This window comes from Pseudochaenichthys georgianus, chromosome 14, assembly GCF_902827115.2.
Source record: "Pseudochaenichthys georgianus chromosome 14, fPseGeo1.2, whole genome shotgun sequence".
NCBI lineage: Eukaryota > Metazoa > Chordata > Actinopteri > Perciformes > Channichthyidae > Pseudochaenichthys > Pseudochaenichthys georgianus.
The window spans coordinates 23169321-23184759 of record NC_047516.1 but is presented as its reverse complement, the minus strand read 5'-3'; the positions used below and the strand labels follow the sequence as shown (position 1 = coordinate 23184759).

The 15439-nt window shown below is 42.3% G+C and overlaps 2 protein-coding genes across 4 annotated transcripts in view; one reads left to right on the top strand and one right to left on the bottom strand.

Annotated features, from left to right (window-relative positions):
* Positions 1-3716: 3716 nt before the first annotated feature.
* Positions 3717-10830, bottom strand: mogat3b (monoacylglycerol O-acyltransferase 3b). 3 transcript variants are annotated; one of them, XM_034099284.2, is made up of 8 exons: positions 10714-10830; positions 9182-9265; positions 8723-8830; positions 8124-8194; positions 5585-5789; positions 4873-5047; positions 4241-4425; positions 3717-4168 (listed from the first exon to the last, which is right to left on the bottom strand). In XM_034099284.2, exons 2-8 carry the CDS (start codon positions 9261-9263, stop codon positions 4014-4016), a joined length of 981 nt encoding a protein of 326 aa, XP_033955175.1. In that variant the 5' UTR covers positions 9264-9265; positions 10714-10830; the 3' UTR covers positions 3717-4013. The 3 variants fall into 3 exon arrangements, with proteins under 3 accessions (XP_033955175.1, XP_033955176.1, XP_033955177.1); XM_034099285.2 differs by lacking the exon at positions 10714-10830 and adding an exon at positions 10039-10294; XM_034099286.1 differs by lacking the exon at positions 10714-10830 and having other exon boundaries at positions 9182-9273.
* A 3965-nt stretch (positions 10831-14795) lies between these two features.
* LOC117458003 (neuronal tyrosine-phosphorylated phosphoinositide-3-kinase adapter 1) overlaps positions 14796-15439 on the top strand; it is a 47234-nt gene continuing 46590 nt past the window's right edge. Inside the window, exon 1 of the mRNA XM_034098240.2 lies at positions 14796-14876. The gene's annotated coding sequence lies outside the window, so the exon portion shown is untranslated. The remainder of the gene's footprint in view (positions 14877-15439) is intronic.

The following is a 15439-nucleotide window of genomic DNA, read 5'->3' as shown; positions in this document are numbered from 1 at the left end:
GAATCATATAAGTACATCAGGTTTCATAGAGCTAAAACATTTCAAGTGCTACTCAACTGGCTTTAGATAAGCCAGTCCTTTATTAGTATATAAGTGCTTTGTTAATAGTTCTATCGCTCGAAGTGGAGTCGAAAGAGATGAGTTTTCAGTCTGCGCCGGAAGGTGTGTAAGCTTTCTGCTGTCCTGATGTCAATGGGGAGCTCGTTCCACCATTTTGGAGCCAGGATAGCAAACCCACGTGTTTCTGCTGATGGGAACTTGGGTCCCCCTCGCAGCGAGGGTGCAGCAAGCCGTTTGGCTGATGCAGAGCGGAGTGCACGCGCTGGGGTGTACGGTTTAACCATGTCCTGGATGTAGGAAGGGCCAGATCCATTCGCAGCATGGTATGCAAGCACCAGTGTCTTGAAGTGGATTCTAGCAGTTACCGGAAGCCAGTGGAGGGAGCGGAGGAGCGGCGTGGTGTGGGAACATTTAGGAAGGTTGAAGACCAGGCGAGCCGCTGCATTCTGGATGAGCTGCAGAGGTCGGATGGCACATGCAGGTAGACCAGCCAGGAGGGAGTTGCAGTAGTCTAGGCGTGAGATGACGAGAGCCTGGACCAGAACCTGCGTCGCTTTCTGGGTCAGCTGGGGACGCGTCCTCCTGATGTTGTAAAGAGTGTATCTGCAGCAGCGGGTTGTATCAACGATGTTTGCAGTGAAGGACAGGTTGTTATCTAGGATCACACCCAGATTGTGAGAGAACAGAGGTGCCGATGTTGATTGTCAGGTCAAGAGTGGGACAATCTTTTCCCGGTAGGAAAAGCAGTTCAGTCTTGTCAAGGTTGAGCTTGAGGTGGTGAGCAGACATCCACTGAGAGATGTCCGCTAGACAAGCAGAGATGCGTATACAGTTATTAATGGCATATGTATATAATAATGTATATATTGCACATATAGCACATATAGCACATAGTTTGATGGTATTTAACAGCAGCAAGTTACACAATTTACAAAATGCAAAAAACACACCTTGCAACGATTCTAAGGATTTAGCAGCCAGGTATACTTTACACAGTTATTAACGGCATATATATATTGCACATCTAGCACATAGTTGATTGGTATTTAGCAGCAAGGGGTTGTATAGTCTGTGTTGTGGTGTGTGTAGGGGAGGGAGGGTCTACTAGGGGCTGTGCTGGTTGTACAGTCTGACCGCTGCAGGAAGGACCTGTGGTATCTCTCCGTGAGACAGCAGGGGTGCAGCAGCCTATCGCTGAAGGAGCTGCACTGTGAGGACATGGTGTCCTGGAGGGGGTGGGACATATTGTTCAGCAGGGAGGACAGCAAAATAGAAAATGGCTGATGCCACAACAGAGTCGTAAAAAGTCTGAAGGAGTGCCCCCTCCATCCCGAAAGACCTTAGTCTCCTCAGCAGAAAGAGTCTGCTCTGTCCCTTCTTGGACAGAGCAGCAGAATTATCAGTCCAGTCCAGTTTATTGTTCAGATGAACACCCAGGTATTTGTAAGATTTCACAATCTCAATGGTTGTGTGCATGCTCACTGATAGGGCTATTGCTGGGACACTTAAAGGGGCCACACTCGTATCACACATTTAGTGATAGACTAAGGGGTGGGACATCTCTAAGCGGTTGACCAATCACAACAGAGGTGGTCAGCTAACCAATCAGAGCAGACTGGGCTCTGGTTTCAGACAGAGGGTGAAAAGAGGTGCTGCAACACAGGCAGTATGAGAGAAATAAAGAGCTTTTTGAACATTAAAGCATGGAGACACGTCACAGTAGAAGCACTAAATACTAATATGAACCTGAAAATGAGCAGAATATGTCCTCTTTAAATAAATGCAATGAGTGTGTCTTCCATTGTTGGAATTCAGTTCAAATTACTTGTGAGTACAGTTGAATCAATCACTGATAGGTGTGTGGACTCAGGTGTCCAAGGCGATGACCCCTGGCAGACATACTTTGACCCGTACACACTGATGTCCCCCGTATTTATTGGAGCTACAAGTCCAACGATGTTACTGATAACCCTTACATGATAAAGGGATTGATTGTTTACACGAGGAAGCACCTTTAATCTCTTGCTTAAATGTAAGCTTAACTCTACTCAAACAGCCCATGGATTTTAGGGGGCGTGTCTGCCTGACACAGACCATGTGTTGGCTAAAAAACACCACATTTCTATGCCCATGTATATTTCCCATACTCCTATTCATAAAAAGAAACTGCATTATAAAGCCAATATAAGTGAAGCCTCTCTCAGTCAGGTCTTAGTTTATTTATTGAATTTAATTGGTATTTAAGTTACAGTCCAATCAAAATGTCACACCAATATTCATCTGGCAGTTTAGCCTACTTTTCTGTGACACCCATGGGATTACGGGTTTATGGCGAGCTTTCGACAGGACAGGGGCGGCCCCATCTTTGTTGATGAGATGTCCGAGGATGGAGGACAACCCGAGCTGACACTTCGCCGGGTTGATAATCAGGCCGTGTTGGTTGAGCCTCGTAAAAAGGTCCCGGAGATGTGCCTGGTGCTCTTCGGAGGAGGAGCTGGCGACGAGGATGTCATCTCAATACACGAAGATGAATGGCATGTCTCTGAGCGCCGAATCCATCAGCCGCTGAAAGGACTGAGCTGCATTCTTAAGTCCAAACGGCATACGCAGAAAGCCGTTTTCTACAGGCACATTTTACCGGCGTATTTTTCATTATGATTCTACTTGTGATAGTTGGACATGGCAACCTGTGCTGCCCATGTAGCTATTGATTCCATCCGATAGCTGCTATAATACAAAACAAAACGTCTGCCTGTTCTCCACAATGATCAATGACAGCGAACGGATGGTCAAAGTAAGGTACAAATAAACAGAATCACACTAAGCCTGGTTAGTGTTGCCTGACTTTATACAGTGTGTTCTATATAAGTGTGTGGTTGCGCTGTAGTCACTTTGATCAGCGCTACTGCTTGTTACAACTTTTATTTGCCGTACTCGCCATAAACTGTTATTGCTCAGGTTGATCCCGCCCCTGCCTCCGACATAAGCGTGACGTATGCGGTTCTTACTTATAGACCGACAATTTTTTGGAGCTTCGTAAGAACCAGTTTTCGGGGAAAAGAGCCGGCTCCGCTGCGGTGTGAACAGGAGAACACGGTGCTTATCAGGCTCTAGCTCCGAACCGGCCCTGGAACCGCGTTGGTGTGAAAGGGGCAACAGTGAAGCAGATGATTGCGCTCTGCTGGCAGAACCTTTGAACTACATGCATGCATGCTGGCCTTTCTCTTCACACAGCTGCTAAATAGAAAACTGCAAAGGCCTTGCAGTGAAGCGAGAAATATTCAGTATTGAATATGGCCATTTATGAAGTGCTCATTCTGCAGTGGGTCCTGATTGAACTATGTGTAAGTCACATGTACGAACTGCAGCACAGTATCATCTACAAAATACATGAAATATATTGTAATAATGGACCAAGAGTCTCTTTAAATAAAGATGATGATGATGATGATGATGATGATGATGATGATGATGATGATGATGATGATGATGATGATGATGATACCAGGATGTTCACTTTTAGCAAGCACATGTTTTCTTTTAATTGATTGTTGGTATAAGACCTGATATTGTGTCCTAACATTAGAAATGTACGTGTTTTTAAAATATGTCTCATGAAGACATCAATGTTTACACAACTTTCTGAACATGCTTAATCAGATATTATGTATTTATTTCAACAAGGACGGACCATGAATACAAATACATTAATCTCAAAAAGAGAAGAGATGAATTATGCCAGATTTGAGCTCATTTCAATCTGCAGTCCTTAATGGACTGCAGATTTGAATAATCAAAGGCACATATTAACATGAGATATCTTCAAAAGCTACAGTCATACATTCACAGTATGAACAAAAACACCTGCATGATCAATGTTGTTTAAGAGTATCAGTTCCACACAAAAGCAGCAAATAAAAACAGCTATTACATTTAAATGTAAAGTTAATTTTCTAGATGATCCGAAGCTCGTGGTTTTCAGAGAGTCCACAGCTGACCTTGTGTTCGTGGAATAACTTGGAGAGGGCCTCCATGTAAAGTTTATGAAAGTGGTCCACCTCCTCCTCGGTGGCTTTGATGTGCTTCGGCACTGAGATTGGACTTCCCACTGAAAGAAGCCAGAGCGTTAGAATAAAAAAAACTACCACCATGTTAATGAACAGAAAGATGAAACACTCACCAACAGTAGTGATGGGAATCCTGTAGGGCAGGATACCCATGTGCTCTCCAGCGAATACACACGGGGCGAAACCCATGATCTTTTTAAACAGGTCCTGTAACCTCCGCCCGAGGCTGCCTTCTGAGAAAACCACCTGCTTAAAGAGCTCGTTCTCCCCAAATGCGTAAGCTGGCACCAGATCAGCCCTGTGGAAGATCATCAGAGGTCACATTACTGTCAAACTGTGAGAAATATTATACTGATAACGAATATCCATGGGCGGTTGTAGAGGGGGCCAATACACACTGAGCTTTGACCCCCCTCCAAAAGAAGAGTCTATGGCTAAAGTGTTCCCAGGAAATAAAAGAAAAACGGCGCAAGACGAGGAAAGACGTTAAAGACAGTGTGCTGGACGTCAGATATATAAATAGAAGAAGGCCGACAGGAAGTAAATACTGACATGAAGACGATATTGTCTCTTCATGTTGGTTAATGAGTGAAAATGATAACAGACTTGGACAGTAACAGAAAACCTTGATAAGTGCTGCCGCCATTTTAAGTTAGGAAGCTGTCTACCTAGTTCCAGTCGTTGGCCGTGTTGTAAATTGTTTCAGAACCACCACTGCTGGTATTTAATGTGTGTTTTCTCCCACCCAAACTCCAGGGCCACCCTGATGAAGCCCTTCCTCTTCCTCATCACCACGATGTTGACTCCAGGAGCCGAGGCCAGCGACTCCGCAGCGCCTCCGATCACGATCACCGCTGCGTTCCCCTTCCCTTGGTTGGTGAGGAGGTGCACGAGGCTCTTTTTGCTGACTGGAAGAAGACCTGATCACACAAAGTAAGACAGTAATAACTATGGATGTTCTTCCTTTCTGTGTGCAGTCCAGGGGCGGTTCTAGGAGGGGGGCCAACAGGAGCCAGTGCCCCCGTAACACTGACCAGGGACGCCCCCTGTGGCCCCCCTCCAAAAAAAAGGTAACAATATTACGATGTATTGGAACTAAGTCAAATCAGAGACCCGGATGTAAAGTGGAGATTAAACTGTACATTACCTTATAAAAGCAAAAACCGTTTTAGTTTTTTAATTAAATTGTAACTTAAAGTTACTAAAACAAATACTCTATATGAAAAAAACTACTGAAACAAAGGAGTGTAACTTAAACTTACCGAAACAAATACCTTTACAAAAACAAATGCCAATTACTGTATTTTATGTTTATTTTACAAAATGACTTTACTATCTTTGTCTTTTAACCTGCTTTTAACCCCCCCCTCCCGACCCCCTCCCCCACCAGTACAATTGGTCTAGAACCGCCACTGGCACAGCAGTCTCAAAAACCTCCTATTGTTGAACATAAATACCTAGCAACATGGGATATTCCCTGAAGACTGGAAGCCTAAAAAGGCCGACCAGCACCAACAGGTTGTATCTCAGCCCAGGAAACAGCTCCTTGAAGCCGCAGCTATCGGTGCTGAAGCAGGTGAACGCCCCGAAACCCATGATGCCGTGCGGGTGAATACCAACAATGTAGTTCTTGTTTGGATTCAGCTCGGCTGTCTTCACCAACTGAGCAAGAAAAAAATAGGATGAACAGAGACTTTAAAGGTCACCTATTATGCAAAATCCACTTTTTCATGTCTGTGTAAAGAGATTCTGCAAGTTTCAGGAAAAAAGACTTTTTTTGTCCTGATCCATTTATATAAAAACTTGTCTGAAAATGAGCTGATCAGATTTTGGCCACTTTATGATGTCATAACCCCCCACCTTATCACCTGAATCTCCTCCTAGAGGCGCTTTCACACCGGAGTACTTTTCCCACTATAGTTCCGATATAGTTCAGAAAATGTGCGTTCACACCAAACAAATCCGGGACTAGAACCTAGTTCATGGGTACCTTTTCACCCCCTTTTCAGTCCCTGCTAGAGAGCAGGTAGAAAGGTCTTCATGGGAGAAAAAGGTTCCCATTTCTGATTGGCTGGGCGGATTACAAACCACGCCCCGTAAAACTCCCAAAAAGTTTTGTGAAGCCGCCATTTTATTTTCCTCGCATTAGTATTATTAGCATTAGCCCAACGGAGCGAGACTAATTTATGGCAACACAAAATAAAACATGGGAGCGGTGGAGATGAGGAGGTGTCGGTGTTCCCAACTCCGGGGACTTCCGGTCGGGGACTTCGGGTGGCAGTATACGCCGTGAAGTTGTTTGCGGCCTGCCAATAAACCCAAAGCAGAAGAAGTGACGTCAGCGGCCCATTTTCCTAATCCTCCCTCAGGGACTTATTCCGGTGTGAACGCGATCTGTACTTAGTTCATCAGAACTAAAGAGTTCTGATTAACTAAGTACGGCAAAGTACTTGGTGTGAAAGCGCCTCTTGTGTTCTTTTTAACCAAATCTCTCTCAGAGGGGCGTGGGGAGTGGCTCATTATTTTCATCTAAAGTAACAGACAGAGAATCAGCACTTTGGAAACAGGGCTGAAACAGAGGGGATTATGGGATGCTCCAATGATCTGTTTGGTGTTTCAAGCCAAACACTTCAGAGACATGTTTTGGATATATCTGAGAAGTATAATATATTAATGAAAAATAGTATAATAGGGGACCTTTAAAACCAAACACAAATACAACCTGCATTTGTATTTTCTTGCACATCTCACAACATTCTCTTGCACTATTTGATCTGTTTTATTTGTGTCCTATTATATATTCCATTCCCATTCCTTGAATGGTTTAGGTCGTATCTGACTGGTAGGACTTTCTGCGTCAGCCTTGGGGACTCTGAGTCCTCGTCTGCTCCTCTCCTTTGTGGGGTTCCACAAGGCTCAGTGTTAGGCCCCCTATTGTTCTCCCTGTATTTGCTCCCTCTTGGGTCCATTCTTAGGAAGCACGGTATCGCTTTCCATTGCTATGCAGACGATTGCCAAATATATTTGCCACTTAAAAAGAACGACTCATATTCAATTAAACAGACATTCAATCCTGGATGTCATGCAACTTTTTAAAATTAAATGATGACAAAACCGAAGTGATGGTTTTTGGTGCCCCTCGGACCACTCCTATAGACTTAGGATCCCTGGGCCACTGCACCAGGCCTACCATCACAAATCTTGGGATAAAGATGGACCCTGAACTCAAGCTTGACAGCCAGATCAAGGCAGTTGTTAAAAACAGCTTCTTTCACCTCAGGCAGCTAGCCAAAATAAAGCCTTTTTTAAATAGTGACCTCTTTGAAACGGTAATCCATGCCTTCGTCACCTCCCACTTGGATTATTGTAATGCACTATATATGGGGATAAGTGCATCCTCCCTTGCTCGCCTGCAGATGGTGCAAAATGCAGCAGCACGGCTACTAACTGGCACACGCAAATACGAGCACATTTCCCCCATTTTATCTTCACTCCACTGGCTGCCCGTTCATTTGAGGATTCATTTTAAAACTCTTTTATTTACTTTTAAAGCCCTCAATGGCCTGGCCCCGCCCTACTTCTCTGAGCTGTTACACAGCTACACGCCCACTCGCACTCTCAGGTCAGCTGATCAGTTGCTCCTGAGGGTGCCGAAAACAAAGTCTAAGCGCAGAGGGGACCGTGCTTTCTCTGCTGCCGCCCCTAAACTGTGGAACGACCTGCCCTTGCTCATCAGACAGGCTCCCACACTGTCTGCTTTTAAATTCCCGTCTTAAAACCCACCTCTTCTTAGGTTAATTGCTCTTGTGAAATGTAATGTAATATATAAAGAATCAAAGCAGACAATTCCAATATTGACTTTAAGGTCAAGGATGCTTTTGTTTAGAAATAGTAATGCTACTGGTGGGACACATGGATTCACTGTCAGGTCCAACATATTGGAATCAAATCAGATGGGAACAGAAAATCTGACAGAGGGGTGAAATATAAACTTACTTTGATTGGGAAAAAGTCCCTGAGGTGCTCCCAGACCCTCCAGTTCCTCACAAATGTTGTTTTCCTGCCCCCTGATGGACAGAGTGTGTCATTTCAATACTACACACTAACTGTAAACAATATATTTATTATTAATACAATTAAACTGCAATATTATGTTAGTCTTATTATTATTTCTGGCTTGTCACTCCTTTATTATAAAATGTTCTTGTTATAAGTATGATATTGAGGAACAGCTAACGAAGATGGATGGACATGATGAACATGGATGTTGCCCCTAGTTTCTGTCACGTGATGTGATGTGCTATAGTATGTATTAACGTGTGTTGTTTGCATTTCATTGTTCTCTTTTATCCTTTCGCCTCTATCTACTTGTCTTTCATCCTTTCTTTATAACTAATGCCGTATGTATTGTGATTTTAAAAAGGTGTCTATTATCATCTGGCCGGGGACAACAGCTGGAAATTAGCAATGTCGGCTAAAGCTGCCCCATTTACTGTTCTTTGTGACAGTTGATCAATGGGGACTGTCCACGACACTATAAACAAACAAACTAAACTTTCATGTCCGTGGGTGTTGAATGGTTTTATTTCCTTTACCTCTCTCAGGGGTGTGCCAGTCCACCACCTGCCAGACGAAGTACAGCGTGGGGATCGGCCACAGAGAGGTGAACATGAGGTAAAACATCAAGAGGGTGCAGGCCACTCCTGGAGAGGCATCGTCCACATGTTGGAGGTACAAGACATTCATAGATTAGCAGTGTGAAAACAGAGGTTTCAAGTTTCAAGGCTTTTATTGTCACGTGTGCATAGCTACAGTGTGGTTATGCTCCTCCAACAGTGCAACACAATAAAACAGATAAGATAGTACAAGTACATAGAATATAATAGAAACAGAATATAATAGAAACAGTGCAGAATAGTCTATAAGTAATTGGAATATGGATATGAGTGTACTCTACAAATGCAGTGAGGCCCTCGTGAATTAACATGATCTAATACATTTGACCAACTTTCCAGTGTCCTTTGATACAAAGTGTTTGTGTGGTGGGATCTTACCTAAGAAGAGAAAGGTTGATACCGCTTGCAGAACACTTACAACCTCCAAAAACACCTTCCACTTAGTCTTTCCTTTCGTCATCCCTGCAACCAGGAGGCCATACCATTAATTTATTAAAAGACATTTAAAACTGTGCTTTCATTCAGTTCAGGTCATGGGACTATCGTGGACTTTACGCCTTTAGATGTCACAAAGATGGCTTTATCTGAGACATTTATGATAGTCTTTTTTATGATAGAGGTCAGATTGCTTCAGCACTTTAACTTTTAATCTTCTTTAAGGTATAGGCCTATAGGTCATACGCTTAAAAAATCACAATGCAGGCACAAATAACTTACTCAGGAACAAGTTGACAGGCTAAACTAGACAGTTTAAATTTGATCACATATAAGCCAAACTTGTGGACGGCTTCAACTCACCTGGACTCTCTCTAACTCTAAATGATACTAGGACAACATAAAGCAACACCCGGCGACCCCGCAACATCTTGCAAGAAACAGCGTCTGAGGGCTTCTTAACATTTAACAACCTATTAATGTGTCATACCCACTTAACGGGAAGGAACTCAGCCAACTGATGATAAGAACCATATTTACCGAAACAAAACACAAGTTTCACAAGAAGCGTCTAAATGAGCCCTGAAAAAATGCTAACACACTTAGCACAGAACTCACGGTAGAAATAAGTTATTACTTATCTGATCTGCACAAACCAGATATCAGCTAGCAAGCTGAGATTCCACAGATTCTAGGGGTATAAGTATCATCACTGAGCGATCAGAACTCGCGACAGGGGAAGCAAACCTAGACATCACACAACGTAGCTTTACGGAACCAAAACGGAAAATAAATCTTACCGTTGCTGTTTTCTGATCAAAAGTTGTGTTCAATTGCATTAAAACGCATACAACTCTGCTGAAAGGAGCCAATGGGGTCTGAGCTCCCACGGACGCAATGTGGGGGTCGCTAATACATTACCAACAACCATTATTTTAATCACAAATAATGCATGTGTTAATGTAATGAGTATTATTTACGTTAACGAGGTAAATAGGCTAAAAGAAAAACATGTTTTCCAAAAGAACTACGCATCTCTTGAATGAAAATATGCCTGCGCTGCACCTCCAAGGTGCCCAATACATTATTGCGCAATCTATGCCTGTGTGTGTATGCGCGTGCGTGCGTGTGTTAGTTTTAAAGACCCCCATAGAGCTCAGTTTATAACTCGAACCCTGGTTTTCACTTTAAGTAGCCTAATTTTTTTGGACTGACACTGTAATTTAAAATGTTTTACAATGTTCAATCTGAATTTACTTTAATATTTAAATAAAATGTATATTGATTCTGACTTTTCTACATCCAACAGGTTTATCATTGCTTTGAGAAAAAAGATTATTAATTTACCCCTTTTAGAAGTGAAGTTATTGTCATTAGTTTTGGGCATGTCATGTTTGAGCCTGAGACCTGAAAAACAGGCTCAGGACTTAACAGGTTAAAGACCAAACTGCTGAGCGTGAAATGCAAAAAATTACCTTTTCTTAGAGTCTATTCCAGAGTTAATTTGAATGGATGCAGATCAGCCGTTTGTGAAAATGCACATGCAGGATGCACTTCGCCCAGATCATGTAAAAGAGCAGATAAAAATACTACGGTGGCCGGCAGGTTCAAACAAGGAAGAACGGCCAAAAATGCATACATGAGCAGGAAGCAGCTGCAAATAATGAAATGAAAAACAAACAAATACAACAACAAAAATGCTGCCTTTACAGAATGATGCAAACTAAATACAACACACAAACGCCGAAAACAAACGCAACTAAAAAACGCTGCAAATACAAAAACAGATACAAACCCCAAAACACACAGTGCTCCAGGCCTCTAGGGGGCGCGCTACGTGGAACAGATTCATGTCTGCCACATAGAGACGAGACGGAAATTAAAGCCGGAGGAAACAAAGTTGTTTGAAGTGGAGAAAGTCGATATATAAGAAGGTAAGTTTTGTTTTGTTTTTATACAAAGAGCGTCATATTTACGCAGCTAGCGTTAGCGTCCATACAGTAACTACTACACCAGCTGAGGAGAGCAGAGCTTCACGTGAAGAGAAGATAAAGTGAGCGAAGAACATTGTTAAAAGAGATGACAAATCGAGTGCAGGTAAACAACACGGAGAGAGAGACATTCTTAGCAGTGTGTTTATATGTATGTATTTGTGTATAGATGTTGCAACTATACAGAGCTTTAGCAATACTATATGTAACTATGGTCGGTGGAGAAGTGATCAAATGTGAAGAGGGACAAAGTAATGACAGGATTGCATTAGACATGCTCAAGAACAAATATAGAGACATTCAAGGAGAGACAAAACAGATTCAACGGTAAACATGATGTATCTTTCTATTTATTTAGCTAACCACTATTTAGACTATGTGTTTTTGATTGACTTGATTAAATAGATTTACTACATCAATGTATACTTTTCGGGCTGCCATGTTTTGTCCTTTCTGTGGCCAACATCTGGGGACAGTTCAAGTGCTCTGTGGCAAACATGTACAGTTTTTGGCAGAAGTTGAACACAACAGTAAGTTCACTTTTTTTTTTATTGTATCTGTTTCAAATGCAAGAAATAAGCAACACACTACTCTGTTTAGAATACTAATTGGCGATGCATACACTAGTTATCAGCATGAAGGACACATTTTTTCATTGTCTGTTTATGTGAAATATGTAGAAGGCATCATTACATTGTAGCCCAATGCATGATTAAATACACAAAACAGCTTATATTATACATTCATAATGTGTATTAGTTCTATCTTTATAGAGAACATTATACATTTAGAATCAGATTTTAAGACAGTGAGCGGCTGGAAAGTCACACCGCCATGGGGCACAAACAGTTGCTGACGTGATGTTTTCTTCGCATTCTCAGGCATTCCATAAGGAGGGTCAGGAACTCACGGACCACCAGTGTCCCCTCCATCCTCAGTGTGTCCCTCATCATCAGTGAACTTAACTGACATCTCACGAGAGGGGTCGAATGAGGCACCTTTGAAGCAGCGGATTGCTCCATCCCACACATTGGCTCTATTCATATTGAACCTGCTGCAAGATGTATTTGTTCTTTTTGCAGAGGGTTCTGCAACAATGTCCTCCGCAGTTAGATGTTCTGTGCTGGGAAAGACAAAGTGATGTATTGTAATATTAAATGATGAAGCTAGTAATAAGATTTACAGTATAGAATAGACAAATTAAGTGGTTATAGTAACAATTAATAGCTTTACTCCATTTTGTCTTCTGGCTCAGACTGGCTATCAATAATGATCGGTGCATACACATTTGTGTAGTTGCTGCAGTGAGAAGACAGTTGAATAATTACTTTCAAATACATAATCTATGCATGACAGTCGTATTTACAAAAGGATGCCGATCCTCTTCCTGTTTTTTTTCAATACATTGGGTTCTAAACTGACGACAGCACTTTTGGCATACTCCTGCACAATCCTTTTAACATTTGAAATGGATGCAAGAAACAATATCTGATCTTTGAAAAATATTTGTGGGTGTTTTTTGTATCGTCTTCACTAAGATGTTGTGGGTGTCATTTGGAAATGTATGAAAGTATAATTGTTCTGCTTCCTGGCAATGCTACCCACTGTGATTGGAGGCTATACAAACAAACAAATGTAAAATAAAGATACACACCAAACAACTGTGTCACGATGCAACTGTCAACATCGTTTACATTACATTTAGCTGATGCTTTTATCCAAAGCGACTTACAATAAGTGCGTTCGACCAGGAAGATACAACCTTCAAGAAAACAGAACCATATAAGTACATCAGGTTTCATAGAGCCAAAACATTTCAAGTGCTACTCAACTGGCTTTAGATAAGCCAGTCCTTTGTTAGTATATAAGTGCTCTGTTAATAGTTCTATCGCTCGAAGTGGAGTCGAAAGAGATGAGTTTTCAGTCTGCGCCAGAAGGTGTGTAAGCTATCTGCTGTTTACTATAGAGGTTGTTCTGACCCGGGGCAGACTGGACCTCTTCCTTGAATGGGGTTGGTTCTCCATCCTAGTTTTACCCAGGAAATAAGTGCAGTTGATCTAATGGCAGTGTCATTAGCACACAAAGGTATTTATTGATTTCATGTTCACAAATTCAAACCTACATGGTATAATTACATTTTGAATTGGTCTTACCCGATCAGACGCTGGTTGTGGGTGCCTGAGAGGTCTGATAAAGGTAAACAAAAAATATATTCAAACTACTGTACTGTTAAAACATTCTGCTTCTTGTGGCACAAAATAATATGTTGACAATGTTTTATTTTACCCTGGCAAACTGTTGTCCATTCTTGGAGTGCTCACTTTTTGAACACTTGGAATGTCTCACACCTACACACAAATGACTGGCTGGAATACAAATAAATTCACTTTAATTAAGAATAAATGTCAATCTCTTTATCCCTTACATGATAAAGGGATTGATTTTTTTTACACGAGGAAGCACCTTTAATCTCTTGCTTAAACTCAAGTTTAACTTTCCTCAAACAGCCCATGGACTTTAGGGGGCGTGTCTGCCTCACAGACCATGTGTTGTGACACCTCCCCCAAAACACCACATTTCTATGCCTATATATGTAGATTTCTCATTCTCCTATTCATAAAAATAAACTGCATTATAAAGCCAATATAAGTGAAGGCTCTCTCAGTCAGGTCTTAGTTTATATATTGAATTTAATTGGTATTTAAATTACAGTCCAATCAAAATGTCGCACGAATATTCATCTGGCAGCTACTTTTCTGTGACACCCATTACGGGTTTATGGCGAGCTGATTTTATACTTTAGTATTTTATATCCATGACATCCACAGATTCTGTAATATTCTCATAAATGACACTTTGTAATGTGTTTGTGCATACTGGAAATAAGGTCTAGGTTTTTAGTTGAACAACACTTTATTAAGAATCCATCCGGACATGTTATGAGTGTGCTGCTAATATGAATCGCGAAGGGGGATTTCATTTGGCTCTGCTGATAACAGCCACAAGATAACAGCCCCTCGTCGCAGTTGGACTCAGAGACCCCTCGGATGCTTTCCCCCTCCTTCTATAAACAACCACTGGTCTGCTCTCAGGAAGTACCGTATGAATATTAATATGGATGCAAACAGTGAGGATGCCCAGCGACTGATCCAACAGCGCGCGCTCATATCTGCGCATTTTTTTGTTTTGACGCCTTTTTTCCCTTCTGTTTAAGCCTCAACTGTTTATTTTGCGGAGGTCACGCTGGAGCTTGTGTTTTTTCCAATACACAAGGATGGCGTTTCACCTGCTGAGTGTTCGCAGGGGAAGCTTTTGTAACGTCGCATTGAACGGCATCATGGTTTTCCCACAGAGCTCACACCGAGCAGGGCACACCGAGCCTCGGTAGGACAGTGTTGTTTATCAGACAAATGGAAGACCTTTCGCGTCAAGGAAAGGCGTCAGTCCGGTCAAATGCGTCTGAATAACTGATTTTTCATTTACTCGTCAATTGACACATCTGGGAAAAGATTTCCCCCCCCTCCCGTCTACCAAGACAGCTGTGTCATCAACAACCGGCGTGGTGTTGTTGTTGTCTGATTTTACGAGCCTGGGCCACTGGATATCTCATAGCCTCTGCGCCAGCTATAGGCTCCACACACACCAAGGTAGGCATCACACCTTCCATAATATTATGTTTTGCTCTATAAATCAGTCGCCTGCATCATCTAGCCTATATATCCAGCTGTCATGGTCGAAACGCTGCTTAATTAGCGGGAGGGAATATGCTGCTGTATTTCTGAGGAGACGAGAGGGCCTGGTGATGTTTTTACGCGTGAAATGTCAAGAAATACAAGGTTGACAGCGAGCCCCTGCGTGTCCACAACCCGAATTATTCAACCTTGAAGCCTCACAGCCCATCACGGTGAATATAAGGCCTGTCTTTTTAGACCCAAACACAAAAGAGACGGGGAGATGTAAATCGTCAGGACCTCCGCGCAATGCCACCCGCCAAACAGCCCGCGTTTTAACTTCAGTCGTGACAAGACCTTATAAATATTTCACCCAAAAACAAGCCTCCACCAGCTGACTGGTGATGCTGGTGGAGCATGCACGGTGATGTTGGGAAAATACATCAGTGTCAGTGATGGGAGCTTCACTCTGCGAGGCCATGATGGAAAACATCTGCATGTTTACGAATAATAACAAGAGAAATGCTATGGTTGTGGGA

Excerpts from the sequence above, each read along its gene's own strand:
- mogat3b (XM_034099284.2), bottom strand. The coding sequence starts at position 9,263 with ATGACGAAAGGAAAGACTAAGTGGAAGGTGTTTTTGGAGGTTGTAAGT. Across the intron at positions 4,426-4,872 it reads AGGGTGGCCCTGGAGTTTGG|GGCTGATCTGGTGCCAGCTT; the intron begins GTGGGAGAAAAC and ends GATCTTCCACAG. Across the intron at positions 4,169-4,240 it reads GATTCCCATCACTACTGTTG|TGGGAAGTCCAATCTCAGTG; the intron begins GTGAGTGTTTCA and ends GGCTTCTTTCAG.